The sequence below is a fragment of the Bufo gargarizans genome, chromosome 1, assembly GCF_014858855.1.
Source record: "Bufo gargarizans isolate SCDJY-AF-19 chromosome 1, ASM1485885v1, whole genome shotgun sequence".
Classification (NCBI taxonomy): Eukaryota; Metazoa; Chordata; class Amphibia; order Anura; family Bufonidae; genus Bufo; species Bufo gargarizans.
The window spans coordinates 523,351,303-523,366,749 of record NC_058080.1 but is presented as its reverse complement, the minus strand read 5'-3'; the positions used below and the strand labels follow the sequence as shown (position 1 = coordinate 523,366,749).

The 15,447-nt window shown below is 45.3% G+C and overlaps 1 protein-coding gene and 1 long non-coding RNA gene across 2 annotated transcripts; both read right to left on the bottom strand.

The window, feature by feature from the left end:
- Nucleotides 1-2,407: 2,407 nt before the first annotated feature.
- On the bottom strand, nucleotides 2,408-9,214 carry LOC122924370. Its single transcript, XM_044275393.1, has 2 exons — nucleotides 2,693-9,214; nucleotides 2,408-2,504 (listed from the first exon to the last, which is right to left on the bottom strand). The coding sequence occupies exon 1, from the start codon at nucleotides 8,944-8,946 to the stop codon at nucleotides 2,944-2,946; it is 6,003 nt and encodes a 2,000-aa protein (XP_044131328.1). The 5' UTR covers nucleotides 8,947-9,214; the 3' UTR covers nucleotides 2,408-2,504; nucleotides 2,693-2,943.
- Nucleotides 9,215-9,218: 4 nt separating this feature from the next.
- On the bottom strand, nucleotides 9,219-9,715 carry LOC122924371. Its single transcript, XR_006387396.1, has 2 exons — nucleotides 9,504-9,715; nucleotides 9,219-9,315 (listed from the first exon to the last, which is right to left on the bottom strand). It is a non-coding gene; the product is annotated as an uncharacterized LOC122924371 (long non-coding RNA).
- Between the last annotated feature and the right edge of the window lie 5,732 nt (nucleotides 9,716-15,447).

Genomic DNA, 15,447 nt, shown 5'->3' with positions numbered 1-15,447 from the left:
ACCAGGCCGGGCTTCAGGCTCACCGGCAGCAACCACTCTTCGGTCTGTTGTTCTATACCCCGCCACAACTCCTGTGCGGTGTGGGGCCTGTCTGCCAAAATTATGAGTTTCAGAATGGCCTGCTGACGTTTACCCCGGGCTGTGCTGAAGTTGGTGGCTGACTGGATGAGCAGGTGGAAGAAGAGGAGGAGGAAGCCGAGTAGGAGGAGGAGGCAACAGGAGGCAAAGAATGTTGCCCTGCGATCGATGGCGGCAGAAGGACGTGCGCCAAACAGCTCTCCGCCTGAGGCCCAGCCACCACTACATTTACCCAGTGTGCAGTTAGGGAGATATAGCGTCCCTGGCCGTGCTTACTGGTCCACGTATCTGTGGTTAGGTGGACCTTGCCACAGATGGCGTTGCGCAGTGCACACTTGATTTTATCGGATACTTGGTTGTGCAGGGAAGGCACGGCTCTCTTGGAGAAGTAGTGCCGGCTGGGAACAACATACTGTGGGACAGCAAGCGACATGAGCTGTTTGAAGCTGTCTGTGTCCACCAGCCTGAATGACAGCATTTCATAGGCCAGTAGTTTAGAAATGCTGGCATTCAGGGCCAGGGATCGAGGGTGGCTAGGTGGGAATTTACGCTTTCTCTCAAATGTTTGTGAGATGGAGAGCTGAACGCTGCCATGTGACATGGTTGAGATGCTTGGTGACGGAGGTGGTGGTGTTGGTGGTACATCCCCTGTTTGCTGGGCGGCAGGTGCCAACGTTCCTCCAGAGGCGGAGGAAGAGGCCGAGGCGGCAGCAGCAGAAGAGGCCGAGGCGGCAGCAGCAGAAGAGGTAGCAGGGGGAGCCTGAGTGACTTCCTTGGTTTTAAGGTGTTTACTCCACTGCAGTTCATGCTTTGCATGCAGGTGCCTGGTCATGCAGGTTGTGCTAAGGTTCAGAACGTTAATGCCTTGCTTCAGGCTCTGATGGCACAGCGTGCAAACCACTCGGGTCTTGTCGGCAGCACTTTGTTTGAAGAAGTGCCATGCCAGGGAACTCCTTGAAGCTGCCTTTGGGGTGCTCGGTCCCAGATGGCGGCGGTCAGTAGCAGGCGGAGTCTCTTGGTGGCGGGTGTTCTGCTTTTGCCCACTGCTCCCTCTTTTGCTACGCTGTTGGCTCGGTCTCACCACTGCCTCTTCCTACGAACTGTGAAAGTCAGTGGCACGACCTTCATTCCATGTGGGGTCCAGGACCTCATCGGCCTATTATTTAGGCGCTGGGTGACAGGTATACGTTTACAGACAGAATTAGACTTGGAATTGCACAGTAGCGTGTGTGTGAAGTTATTGAGAATGACCCTATCTGCACCTTGAATCTAATTTACCCTTTTAGGGATAGATTTAAAGTAGCCCTGATACAGCAGAAACCACTAATTTAGAGAATTGCTAAGTTGTGAATTGTATTTCATCCCAGAACAAAAACTGTGCTTTGACGGACACTAAATAACTTGACCAGCCACAGCAATAACCACAGATTTAGATGAATATAAATTTGAGGCCTATTATTTAGGCGCTGGGTGACAGGTATACGTTTACAGACAAAATTAGACTTGGAATTGCACAGTAGCGTGTGTGTGAAGTTATTGAGAATGACCCTATCAGCACCTTGAATCTAATATACCCTTTTAATGAATAGATTTAAAGTAGCCCTGATACAGCAGAAACCACTAATTTAGGAAATTGCTAAGTTGGGAATTGTATTTCAACCCTGAACTAAAATATATCCTTTGCCACACAGCAGACAGTATTACAATTGGCTGGCCACAGCTGAAACACCAGATTTAAGGTACTGCTATTTTGGCAATTGTATTTCACCCCTCAATAAAATAGCATGCACAGCCAAGCCCCTGATGTAGGATATAGCCAAAAAATAACCACACTATTGATGGTTAAATGCACTTGGTGACAGCTTGCCCCATATGTAGGATATAGCCAAAAAACTAACCACACTATTGATGGTTAAATGCACTTGGTGACAGCTTGACCCTGATGTAGGATATAGCCAAAAAATAACCACACTATTGATGGTTAAATGCACTTGGTGACAGCTTGCCCCATATGTAGGATATAGCCAAAAAATAACCACACTATTGATGGTTAAATGCACTTGGTGACAGCTTGACCCTGATGTAGGATATAGCCAAAAATAACCACACTATTGATGGTTAAATGCACTTGGTGACAGCTTGACCCTGATGTAGGATATAGCCAAAAAATAACCACACTATTGATGGTTAAATGCACTTGGTGACAGCTTGCCCCATATGTAGGATATAGCCAAAAAATAACCACACTTGTAATGTCTCGGCTGCGTGTTGCTTCAGGTACACAGCTTAACATCAAGTATAAACCCAATCCCAATGAAAGATGCGCTGGTTTGCTGAACTGATGCAATCTTTACTGAGATATAATGAACAGGAATGTGTACAATAATGTTCATATGATATGATATGGGATGATATGTGAGGTAAAACTGTGAAACAAACATAAAAAGAGAAATATAAGCATGGCTAATTCAAGCAACATACATTATACATAGCTAATACAAAAGATAGGGCCTAACTAACATGTGCTTGCTTACTACACTGAAACACACATTATCTATCTGCAATGTCTAACATCTCTCTACACAAGCTGAACTAGCAAAACCCCTTTACTCACAGGCTTTGGTGTTCGTCAGGTTTGCAATCTGTAATAGCTTTAAGATGTCCTGTGGATCTGGTCACTATAGTACCCAGAGCTGGACTGAACAGGATATGTCCCAGCAAGCCCTAGAGAGTACAGAGAAGACCCGCCTCTAGGCTTCAAGAAAATGGAGGGTCTTAAAGAAACAGACACTACTGAGTGCCAAGCATGTAATATACATTGCAAAGGCAGCACACTCCCCACCTGGCGTACCATTGTTTATGCCACTAACCTTTGGACAGAAGTAAAACTACTTCAGAAATTGGCCTAGCATACACCTTGGGAATGCCCTGTCTAACAATTCTAACTTCAACTTTTCTAACTCTAGCATCACCACTAGGATCAGTCCCCACAATGAGTCCAATAGGCCATTCGTTCCTGTGGGCCTGAGTGTCTTTTAATAAGACAATGTCTCCAACTTGTAAGTTGGGTTTGTCATCTTGCCATTTCTTGCGAGGCTGGAGTGTCACCAGGTATTCCTGTCTCCACCTCTTCCAGAAAATGTCCGCAAGGCTTTGAACTTGTCTCCATTGCTTAGTATACAAGTCCTTGAGGTCAAAGTCTCCAGTGGGAGCTGTCACTGGTTCCATCTTCTGGGTCAGCAGCATTGCGGGTGTCAAGACTGATGGCATCTCTGGATCTGTAGACACTGGAACCAAAGGTCTGGCGTTCATAATGGCCACGACTTCAGCCATTAGTGTAGTCAAAGCTTCATGAGTGAGGCGAGTAGACCCAACCTTCAGGAGCATGGCATCCAGAATACGACGAGCTACTCCAATCATCCTCTCCCATGCTCCTCCCATATGCGATGCGTGTGGAGGATTAAAAGTCCAAGTGCATCCTTGATCTTGAAGATAGGAACCTGTTTCAGAGTCTGTAGAGATGATTTTCAACTCCTTGCAGGCCCCAATAAAGTTTGTGCCGCGGTCTGAACGAATCAATTTCGCTGGTCCTCTGATAGAGAAGAATCTTCTCAAGGCATTGATGAAACTTGAAGTGGATAAAGATTCAATCACTTCAATATGAACTGCTCTAGTACTCAAGCAAGAGAACAGAACAGCCCAGCGTTTACCTTCGGCACTGCCTCCTCTAGTCTTGCGAGAAGAGATGTTCCATGGTCCAAAAACGTCTAGACCTACGTGAGTGAACGGAGGATCTGAAGCAAGTCTGTCTGCAGGTAAGTTTGACATCTTTTGAACCTCAAGTTTCCCTCTAATCTTCTTACAGGTAACGCATTGGCTGATCACGCTGGAGACTAGTCTCTTACCTCCTATGATCCACAATCCTGCTGACCGTACTGCTCCTTCAGTGAAGTGTCGTCCTTGATGTGCAACTTGCTCGTGATAGTGTCTTACCAGAAGAAGAGCGATGTGATGATTCTTAGGTATGATGAAGGGATGTTTCTCTTGGATAGTCATATCCGCTGCCGACAAACGACCTCCAATTCTTAGTACTCCGTCTTCGTCGAGGATAGGGTTCAACTTCTTGAGCGAACTGTGTCGAGAAATCTCTTCCTTTTTCAGAAGGCTTTGAATTTCTTCTTTAAAGACTTCCTGCTGGACGCATTTGATGATCGCGACCTTGGCTTGTTCAAGATGGTCGTTGCTACGTTGATCAGTATTAGTAGCTCTGGAGGAGTATCTGGCTAGACAGATAAGTTTTCCGATTGCACGAGTCAGTGACTTCCATCTAGAAAACCTTTCAAATCTATGGGCGCCCAGACTGTCTTTGGTAACTAAAGTCTTGCAAACTGCAACTTGAGGTCTTACCTCTTTGTCTTGATCTGGTTCTATGAGCTGAAAGGTCTCTACCTGAGTAGTCTCTTTGATTTCTGGCTTACCAAGAAACGATGGACCTACGAACCAGTTAGTTTGCTTGAGTACAGCGGCTGACACCAATCTTGTCCCATGATCCGCTGGGTTCTTGTCCGTGCTGATGTAATGCCACTGATCTGGACTTGTAGACTTTCTGATACGTGTCACTCTGTTGGTCACGTATGTGTAAAATCTTTTTGAAGAGTTGTGAATATATCCTAACACAATCTTGCTGTCCGTATAAAAGTTCACTGCATGGATCTCAATGTCCAGTTCAGTCGTAATCATGTCTGCCATCTCTACCGCTAAGACAGCAGCACAAAGTTCTAGACGTGGGACAGTGTGAGCAGGTCTGGGAGCTAGTTTAGATTTTCCCATGATGAACCCAACATGGCTTTGTCCCTCAGTGTCTATTACCCTGAGGTAAGTTACAGCTGCAATAGCCATAGTGGAAGCGTCAGAGAATACGCATAATTCTCTCCTCTTTGTAGCAGACAAGGAAACAAATACGTACGGTCTTGAAATGTAGAGTTGTTCAAGCTCTAACAATGAGTCTTTCCACACCTTCCACTGCATTCGCTTCTCGTCAGGAAGAAGTACGTCCCAGTCAATTTGTTCCTGCTCAGTAGTGATCTGTCTCAAAAAAGCTTTGCCTTGCATGATGATTGGTGCTACGAATCCCAGGGGGTCATAAAGACTGTTGACTGTAGATAGGACACCTCTTTTTGTGAATGGTTTCTCTTCTCTGGAGACCCTGAAGGTGAAACTGTCAGTCTTTAAGTCCCAACTAAGCCCAAGACTTCTTTGCAAGGGTGGTGATTCTGTTCCTAGATCTAAGTCTTTGAGGTCTTTAGCACGGTCTTCCATTGGAAATGCTTCCATGACTCTGTAGCTGTTGGAAGCTACCTTGTTCAATCTTATGTTGGATTCTGCCAACATTTCTTTTGTACTTTTCAGGACGTTAATAGCTTCTTCGTTGCTGGAGAAAGAAGCAAGTCCATCGTCCACGTAAAAGTTCTTCATGACGAACTGTTTGGCTTCTTGACCATGTCTTTCACCTTGCTGTGCTGCTCGTTTCAGGTTGTAGATAGCTACAGCTGGGGAAGGGCTGTTTCCAAACACATGTACCTTCATCCTGTACTCTATGATGTCTTTGTTAAAGTCATTGTCTGCATACCACAGGAACCTTAAGTAGTCTCGGTGATCTTCTCGAACGAAGAAACAGTAGAACATCTGTTGTACATCTGCTGTTACTGCTACAAGTTCTTTCCTGAACCTGATGAGTACTCCAAGGAGTGTGTTGTTCAGGTCAGGTCCGCTGAGAAGGACGTCATTTAGTGAGATGCCTTCGTGCTTCGCACTAGAGTCAAATACTACACGTATCTGACCTGGTTTTTGAGGATGATACACTCCAAATATTGGTAAGTACCAGTGTTCTTGGTTTTCTTGTAGTGGTGGTGCCCTTTCTGCATGCTCGTTGTCAAAAATCTTTTGCATGAAGGCTTGGAAGTGTTTCTTCATATCTGGCTTTCTTTGTAGAGTGCGCTGCAACAAACTGAAGCGTTTCTCTGCTTGTACCTTGTTGACAGGAAGGCGATGGCGTGGTGACCGGAAGGGTAGAGGGGCTACCCAGCTGCCTGACTTGTCTCTGTAGACTTCTCTGTCCATGATCTCGAGGAAGAGGGTATCTTCTACCGAGGGTGCTGGCTTGTCGTCGTCTCGTGTTCTTTCAAACACCTTACAACCCAGTTCATCTGTATTTCCAGTTGAGGCTAAGTCTTCCATGCACCTCTGGATACTCCGATGATGTGTTGGGTTATCTAATCTCTCTTTAATGTGTAGACTGTTGGTACATGGGCAAAGACAAGATGTACGACCATTCTGCAACAGATGTGTTCTGTAGACATTTACCTTTGATGGTTTGTGCAGTCCGTCTAGACATACTTCTCCAACGATGACCCATCCGAGATCAAGGCGTTGTGCAAATGGTGCATTGTGTGGCCCATTGTACTGTTCTCTGACTTTGTGCAATCTGAGAATATCTCTCCCAAGTAGAAGGGTGATTGCAGCATCTGGATCTAGTGCTGGTATTTGGTCTGCTATTCGCACCAGATGAGGGTGATGACGAGCAACTTCAGGTGTGGGTATCTCTGACCTGTCGTCTGGTATCTCATCGCATTCTATCAGGGTAGGTAGAGTCACCTTTGTCTTTCCATCTAAAGACTCGATGATGTAGTTATTTGCTCTTCTCCCTATTGTCTCTACAACTCCAGAACAAGTCTTCAAGGTGTATGGAGTTGGACTTCCTTTGTCACCGAAGAGGTCAAAGAATTCTGTTTTTGCCAGAGATCTGTTACTCTGTTCATCCATGACTGTGTACATCTTGATTGCTTTTTCTCTAAAACCTGCTGGATACACCTTGACTAAGCATATCTTGGAGCACGATCTTGAGCGGCCCTGCTCTGTACAGATCTCAGTGCACTTTGAGCTTACTGCTGGCGTTGCACTCTCTCCTTGCTCCCCACCATGATCTTCTTGAGTTGCTTGAACTTCTTGTTTCCATGGTGGTGGTCCCGGGTGCAGTGCTGACAAGTGTTTGTCACTGTTACACTCTGTGCATTGTATTGTTTTTGTACAGTCTTTTGCAAGATGCTGAATTGAAGCGCAGCATCTGAAACAAATGCGATTGTCTTTAAGATAAGCTTTGCGCTCTTCTAACGTCTTACTTCTGAAACTGCGACATTTTCTTAGTGGATGAGGCTTATTGTGGATAGGACATATTTTGTCTGACTCCTCAACTTTCTTCCTTGTGTTGTCTTCCTGATTAGCTGCAGATTCAGGCGGAACTTCTGTCTTCCTTACAGAAACTGTTGCTCTGCGTTCTTTGTAAAGCCCTGGAGGTTTCTGCTCTACCTTTGGGAAGCTTGCCGTTCTCTTGTTCAGGAAAGCAAAGCTTGGGTCATTGCGTATTTCAGCTTGGTCTTCTATGAATTCAGCGAAGAAGGCGAATGGTGGAAATGCAACATGATGATCTTTCTTGTATCTTGAAGCTTGAGCTACCCACCTTTCTTGCAAGTTGTAAGGAAGTTTCTCGATTATGGGCTCAACTCCACGTGCTGTATCCAGATATGAGAGACCTGGCAGATATCCACTAGACTTAGCGGCTTCTATTTCTAAGAGTAGGTCTCCCAAACCTCTCAGCTTTTGGTAATCCTTATTTGTTATTCTTGGATAGTTTTCTATCCTTTTCAGAAGAGCATCCTCGATCACTTCAGGTGATCCATAGCATTGTTCTAGTCTCTGCCACACCATTGCAAGTCCTGCTGCTGCGTCATGAACGTGTACTGATCTGATCCTTTGGGCTTGCTCAGTGGACTCTGGTCCTAGCCATCTGACAAGCTGGTCAAGCTTTTCTTTCTCTGTCAGGTTTAAGTTTTGGGTACCGCTCAGGAAAGATGATTTCCAGGCCCAGTAGTTTTCTGGACGGTCATCGAATTTCATGAGACCAGCGCCCACTATCTCACGGTGCATCAGGAATTTTGCCACTTCTATAGCACTTGTTGCGTCTGGCGAATACTTCTCGGGTGTAAACTCAGGGTATGGTTGCGGCTGGTAAGGCTGATGAGGCGCTTGTCTGAATCCACTTTGTTTAGGTGGTTGTTCTCGTCTGTTGTAAGTCTTTCTGCTATAATCCAGACTTGTATTTGCTTGAGGAGGGAGTACGCGAGCATCCGTTTGAACTCTTGGAGGGTTGGCAGATTGGTCTCTAAGCATGCGACCGCTTGACTTCCCACACTGAGATTCTGATTTAGTCTTGCAATGTTGCGTAGTATCAAAGTTGCTGATTGCTGGTGGAGTCAATGAAGACCTAGGTGCATCATTGTACTGCTGGTCAGTGTACATGGTTGCTTGTGACTGTACGTACTCACGGGTGCGTTGGATTGCGCTGTGGGATGACATCTGGTTTTCTATGCCATCAAACTGAGCTTCAGCAGCCCTTGTGAAAACTTCTGCCTCGGCTAAGGCTGCTGCTGCGTTTTTCTGCTGTTTGAGTAAGTGTAAAGATGCTTCCACTTCTGCTTTCTTTTTAAGTGCTTCAGATTCACTTTTTGCTTGCTCTCTCATCAATTCAGCTTCCTGCTCCGCATAAGAAGCCATGGCGCAAGCTGCCTCTGCTTTTGCTCTTGCTTTAGTCGCTTTGTCGCTAGCCGATGACAGACTGGTGATGCCTGAACGTCTAGAACTAGTACGCTTAGATCTTGCTGAATCGGCGCTAGCTGAAGTCAGATTTGTTTGACTGAATGCTCTAGACAGTGTTGTGTATCTAGACTTGATTCTTGGCAAGCTGTGTGTGTCATCTTCCTTATAGGAGCATTGAGGGTTAACTGTCAGAGTGTTGTTCCCTGTGTTCTGCATCTTGATTTAGCTGGCAGCGTGGATAATGATGATGACTGGACACAGGCAGTATCAGTGTTGTAGTGAGTGAGAGAAATTAGTTTCACTTTCGTTTCACTCCACGTGGCTGAAAGGAGTTATTAGTCCTTTTACTGCGGAGGACGATTTAAAGCTGTTTAACTGCTTCTGACAACGTTTTAAAGCCTTTTTACTGTAATGTCTCGGCTGCGTGTTGCTTCAGGTACACAGCTTAACATCAAGTATAAACCCAATCCCAATGAAAGATGCGCTAGTTTGCTGAACTGATGCAATCTTTACTGAGATATAATGAACAGGAATGTGTACAATAATGTTCATATGATATGATATGGGATGATATGTGAGGTAAAACTGTGAAACAAACATAAAAAGAGAAATATAAGCATGGCTAATTCAAGCAACATACATTATACATAGCTAATACAAAAGATAGGGCCTAACTAACATGTGCTTGCTTACTACACTGAAACACACATTATCTATCTGCAATGTCTAACATCTCTCTACACAAGCTGAACTAGCAAAACCCCTTTACTCACAGGCTTTGGTGTTCGTCAGGTTTGCAATCTGTAATAGCTTTAAGATGTCCTGTGGATCTGGTCACTATAGTACCCAGAGCTGGACTGAACAGGATATGTCCCAGCAAGCCCTAGAGAGTACAGAGAAGACCCGCCTCTAGGCTTCAAGAAAATGGAGGGTCTTAAAGAAACAGACACTACTGAGTGCCAAGCATGTAATATACATTGCAAAGGCAGCACAACACTATTGATGGTTAAATGCACTCGGTGACAGCTTGACCCTGATGTAGGATATAGCCAAAAAATAACCACACTATTGATGGTTAAATGCACTTGATGAAAGCTTGCCCCATATTTAGGATATAGCCAAAAAATAACCACACTATTGATGGTTAAATGCACTTGGTGACAGCTTGACCCTGATGTAGGATATAGCCAAAAAATAACCACACTATTGATGGTTAAATGCACTTGGTGACAGCTTGCCCCTGATGTAGGATATAGCCAAAAAATAACCACACTATTGATGGTTAAATGTACTTGGTGGCAGCTTGTGCTGGCGCACCACAAGACACAAAATGGCCGCCGATCACCCCAGAAAAAAGTGAATGAAAAACGCTCTGGGCAGCCTAAAAACAGTGAGCGATTGAATAGCAGCAGTTCAATGATCTACAGCTGTAGATCGATCACTGACTTAAGTGTTTTGGAGGAGTTAATCACTGCCTAATCTCGCCCTAACAGTCACAGCTGCAACCTCTCCCTACACTGTTCAGAGCAGAGTGACGTGTGGCGCTACGTGACTCCAGCTTAAATAGAGGCTGGGTCACATGCTGCACTGGCCAATCACAGCCATGCCAATAGTAGGCATGGCTGTGATGGTCTCTTGGGGCAAGTAGTATGACGCTTGTTGATTGGCTGCTTTGCAGCCTTTAAAAAAGCGCCAAGAAAGCGACGAACACCGAACCAGAACCCGGACTTTAACGAAAATGTTCGGGTTCGGGTTCGTCTCACGGACACCCCAAAATTCGGTACGAACCCGAACTATACAGTTCGGGTTCGCTCATCCCTACTCCTGAAATGCTTGAACCTGATATTTATTCACTGAAATGTTTCCTATTATTTGTAGTGCTATCACACTTTAATGAGCTTATACATGCTGTATTTTAGTGTTTTAGTTGTATATGTGCTCTATGGTTTCCCAGTCAGATCCCGTAGTTGCGATTTGCTGAGTCATCTGAGTTGTGCTGGAGCTGGTTGGGAAATTTGGAGGATCGATGAGATACCAACATACACATACAGAGCTATAGGATACATACTCCCCATAATCCCGGTGTCTTACTGTGGGCAATACTTACTTTTTCTACTGCATTGCCCTTTGATATAGCTCCCTACCCTGATGCTTCTCCCGTAGGCGAGGTAACTCGCAATTCTTGGATATATCAAAATGGGAATGTTTGAAGATGCGCTGATTGGAGAGGACGACCTGTTTTTAGCCCATGGTGAAGTGGGAGTTAAAGTACTCCTCAGTCAGCGCATCTGCAATCAGATTTCGCTGTGTGACCGCAAACAGGCTTTGTGTAATACACAGTTTCTCCCTCCCCTCCTTTCTCTCTCCCTGTCATTTTTGTACCTATTCTTTTATACTTGTGATTTTAGTCCCTATTTCTTAGTGTACATCCCCACCCCCTCCACTCTTTATACTACCTAGACCACACTCTTGACTAAGTTGTGGTTAAGGCACTTCTTTTGTTCATTTCTAATCATATTATTGAGAGGATTAAACAAGTAACTATTGGCAAAATCTTGGTCTCAGATCATGCCCCGATCTCATTGGAGATACAACTGAAGGGTATTCCTACTATAGAATGGTCCTGGAGACTAAACGACACTCTATTGGAGAACGAACAGGATAGGCTTAAGCTAGAGGGTAAACTAAAAACTTTCTTTGAGATTAATGTCTCTCCGTCTGTAAATGAGGCTATTGTTTGGGAATTTCACAAAGCCTACATTAGAGGAGAACTCATAGCTCTGGGAGCTTGGGTGCGTAAACAAAGGACTGCAAAAATAGACTCTATAATTGCCCAAATATCATCTATTGAAAACATCAACAAGCTCTCCACCACAGATACCAATTGCACGGATATCACTAAACTTAGAAGTCAGTTGAGAGAGCTCCTGTCATCATCAGACATCTGAGAAGCTCTGACAGACGTCTAGAACCTCCTCCTTGAGGTTCCTTTCTTTTGCTTTCATTTTCTCATCTCGTTAGCCTCTCTCAGCTGTCATGTAGTTGCACTGATTGCATCCCTTTAAATCCTTTTCCCATAGTGCATCACTTTGCGGTTTATACAGCTTCCTGGAGTGTGTGCATGCTGCTCCTACTTCTGAGTCTTCTACAAGATAAGTTTTGTTCATTTATTTGTGTCTTTCTGTTTGCTAGCTCCCAGGTGACCCTGACTCCCTCTGTATCTAGAGTAGGGAGCCGGTGGTCGTGTCCCCTCACTATTATAGGGTGTTCAGTTGCTATACAGTCGAGGTACGAGGATATGCGATCATCTACCATTGGGATTTTCGCATAGGCTGAGCAGTCAGGGAGAGAGCCAGGTCTGATGCAGGGCTCTCCCTTTTTGTTCCTTAGTTTTGGATCCAGTCAGTCGTCTATTCATTTTATGTTTTTTAGTTTCCTGCACACCTTCCGTGACATTATAAACCGCCGAAACCGTCTCAAGCATGGATCCGGTTTTACTTTTGACTGAACGCAAAGGGTCTTTCATTGGAGGTAGCAGATCTCCGTAAGACTGTTTCTCAGTTTCAAGTGACCGGTTCGGCTTGCGTTCATGGAGCTTGTTCTGAGCCTAAGATCTTGCTCCCGGATACGTTCTCCAGGGGTAGTGAGAATTTTGTGCGTTTTAGAGAAGCTTGCAAACTCCATTTTCGCCTACGTCCCAATTCCTCTGGTGATGAGGAACGGAGGGTGGGGATTATCATATCGCTGGTCAGGGATAACGCTCAGTCCTGGGCCTTTTCTCTGCCGGTGGGGGCACGGCCCCTCCGTTCAGTGGATGAATTCTTTTTAGCCCTGGGTCCGATATATGATGATCTGGATCGTGTTGCTCTGGCTGAGTCTAGATTAAGTCTTTAATATCAGGGTAAACAACCCGCAGAGATATACTCTTCAGAATTTCGGAGATGGGCAGCTGATACTGGTTGGAATGATGCTGCACTCCAAAGTCAATTTTGCCATGGTCTTTCAGAGGGATTGAAAGATGCATTTGCCTTTCATGAGAGGCCTACCTCCTTGGACTCTGCCATGTCTCAGGCCGTTCGTATTGACAGGCGTCTTAGAGAGAGAGGAGAGATCACTCCTTCCTGTCATACTCAATCCCAGGACAGTGCGGCGGTCCCATTCAGTGCACAGGGGTCTCAGTCGCTGTCAACCCCTTCTGAGCAGGAGCCCATGCAGCTGGGTTTGATTGCCTCTAACAATAGAAGATTCAGCCCTCATGGGAAGGTTTGTTTCTGTTGTGGAGGTATAAATCATTTGGCAAATGTTTGTCCCTCTAGGAGATTCAGGCAGTTTTTTGAGAGCAATAAAGAAACAAAAAGGAAAAAATCCTTTAAAAAAGTTCCATCTGTTACCATTGGAAAGGTTGATGCGGAAATTGAAGGTTTTCCGTTTGCTTGTAGTTCCTGTTTTGTCCTACCTGCCAGGGTGGCGCTAGAGAGCAAGCACATTTTTTGTGAGATTTTTGTACATAGTGGAGCAGCTGTCAATCTCATTGATAATCAATTTGCTATTACTCATGGTTTCCAGGTATGCACTTTGGGAAAGGATATACCTGTTTTTGCTAATGATTCCGCTCCACTTTCTCAGAAATCACTAAAGGGCATAGTTCACAATATTCGTTTGATTGTGAGTGATGCTCATGTTGAGGATGTGTCATGTTTCGTCCTTAGCGGGTTGCCTACTCCTCTAGTGTTGGGGCTACCCTGGCTCACTAAACATAACCCCACCATTGATTGGCAAGCGAGGCAAATAAATGGTTGGAGTGACTTTTGCAGAGAGAATTGCCTCACGACATCTGTTTCTGAGGTTTCTACTAAGACTGTACCATCTTTTCTCTCTGAATTTTCGGATGTCTTCTCTGAGAGTGGTGTTCACGACTTGCCCCCGCACAGGGAGTACGATTGCCCTATTAATCTCATCCCAGGCGCCAAGCTGCCTAAATCTCGTTTATACAATCTCTCCCAACCTGAAAGAGTCGCTATGCGTGCTTATATCTCTGAGAGTCTGAGAAAGGGACACATACGACCCTCGAAGTCACCTGTTACCGCTGGTTTTTTCTTTGTTAAGAAAAAAGATGGTTCTTTAGGACCTTATTTGGATTTCAGGGAGCTGAACAGTATCACAATTCGTGACCCTTATCCGCTTCCTCTGATCCCGGACCTGTTTCACCAGATTGTTGGGGCTAAAGTTTTTTCCAAGTTGGATCTAAGAGGGGCATACAACCTGGTCAGGGTCAGAGAAGGAGACGAATGGAAGATGGCCTTCAATACTCCTGAGGGCCATTTTGAGAATTTGGTTATGCCTTTTGGTTTGATGAATGCTCCAGCCGTCTTTCAGCATTTTGTGAACAGCATTTTTTTATCATTTAATGGGGAAATTTGTATTAGTGTATCTGGATGACATTTTTATTTTTTGTCCTGATTTCAAAACTCATAGGGAACACTTACGTCAGGTCTTGCTCATCCTGCGGGAGAATAAATTGTACGCTAAACTGGAGAAATGTGTGTTTGCAGTTCCAGAAATTCAATTTCTGGGATTTCTTTTCTCCTCTTCAGGTTTTCGCATGGACCCCGAGAAGGTCCGCGCTGTGCTTGAGTGGGAGCTCCTGAGAATTAGAAGGCGCTGATGCGTTTTTTGGGCTTTGCCAATTATTACATGAAGTTTATTTTGAATTATTCCTCTGTTGTCAAACCACTCACTGATATGACTAGAAAGGGGGTAGATTTTTACTCCTGGTCGGTAGAGGCGCGTAAGGCCTTTTCTAATATCAAGGAGAGTTTTGCTTCCGCTCCCATCTTGGTACAACCTGATATTTCTCTACCCTTCATAGTTGAGGTTGATGCTTCTGAGGTGGGTGTGGGTGCGGTCTTGTCTCAGGGTCCCTTTCCTGCCAAATGGCGACCGTGTGCCTTTTTCTCGAAGAAACTCTCCTCCGCAGAGAGAAATTACGATGTGGGAGATAGGGAGTTGTTGGCCATCAAATTGGCTTTTGAGGAATGGCGCCATTGGCTAGAGGGAGCCAGACACCCTAATACCGTGTTTAATGACCATAAGAATCTGGCCTACTTGGAGTCAGCCAAGCGTCTGAACCCGAGACAGCCCAGATGGTCTTTGTTCTTTTCCAGGTTTAATTTTGTGGTCACGTTCCGCCCTGGGGTTAAGAATGTGAAGGCGGATGCCCTGTCACGTTGTTTTCCGGGAGGTGGGAATTTTGAAGACCCGGGTCCCATTTTGGCTGAAGGTGTGGTGGTCTCTGCTCTTTATCCTGAATTAGAGGCAGAGGTTCAGGCAGCCCAGTCAGAGGCTCCTGATCTTTGTCCTCCTGGGAGGTTGTTTGTGCCTCTCGCTTTAAGACACAAGATTTTTAAGGAACACCACGATACTGTCCTTGCTGGGCACCCGGGGGCAAGAGCCACAGTGGATCTCATCGCTCGGAGATTCTGGTGGCCGAGCGCTTCGTAAGTCGGTTGAGGGTTTTGTGGCAGCCTGCGAGACCTGCGCTCGTGCCAAAGTCCCTCATTCACGGCCATCAGGTCCTCTCCTTCCCTTACCCATTCCTTCCCGTCCTTGGACACATCTGTCCATAGACTTCATTACAGACCTGCCTCGTTCCTCAGGGAAGACTGTGATTCTGGTGGTGGTGGACCGTTTTAGCAAAATGGTGCATTTCATCATTTT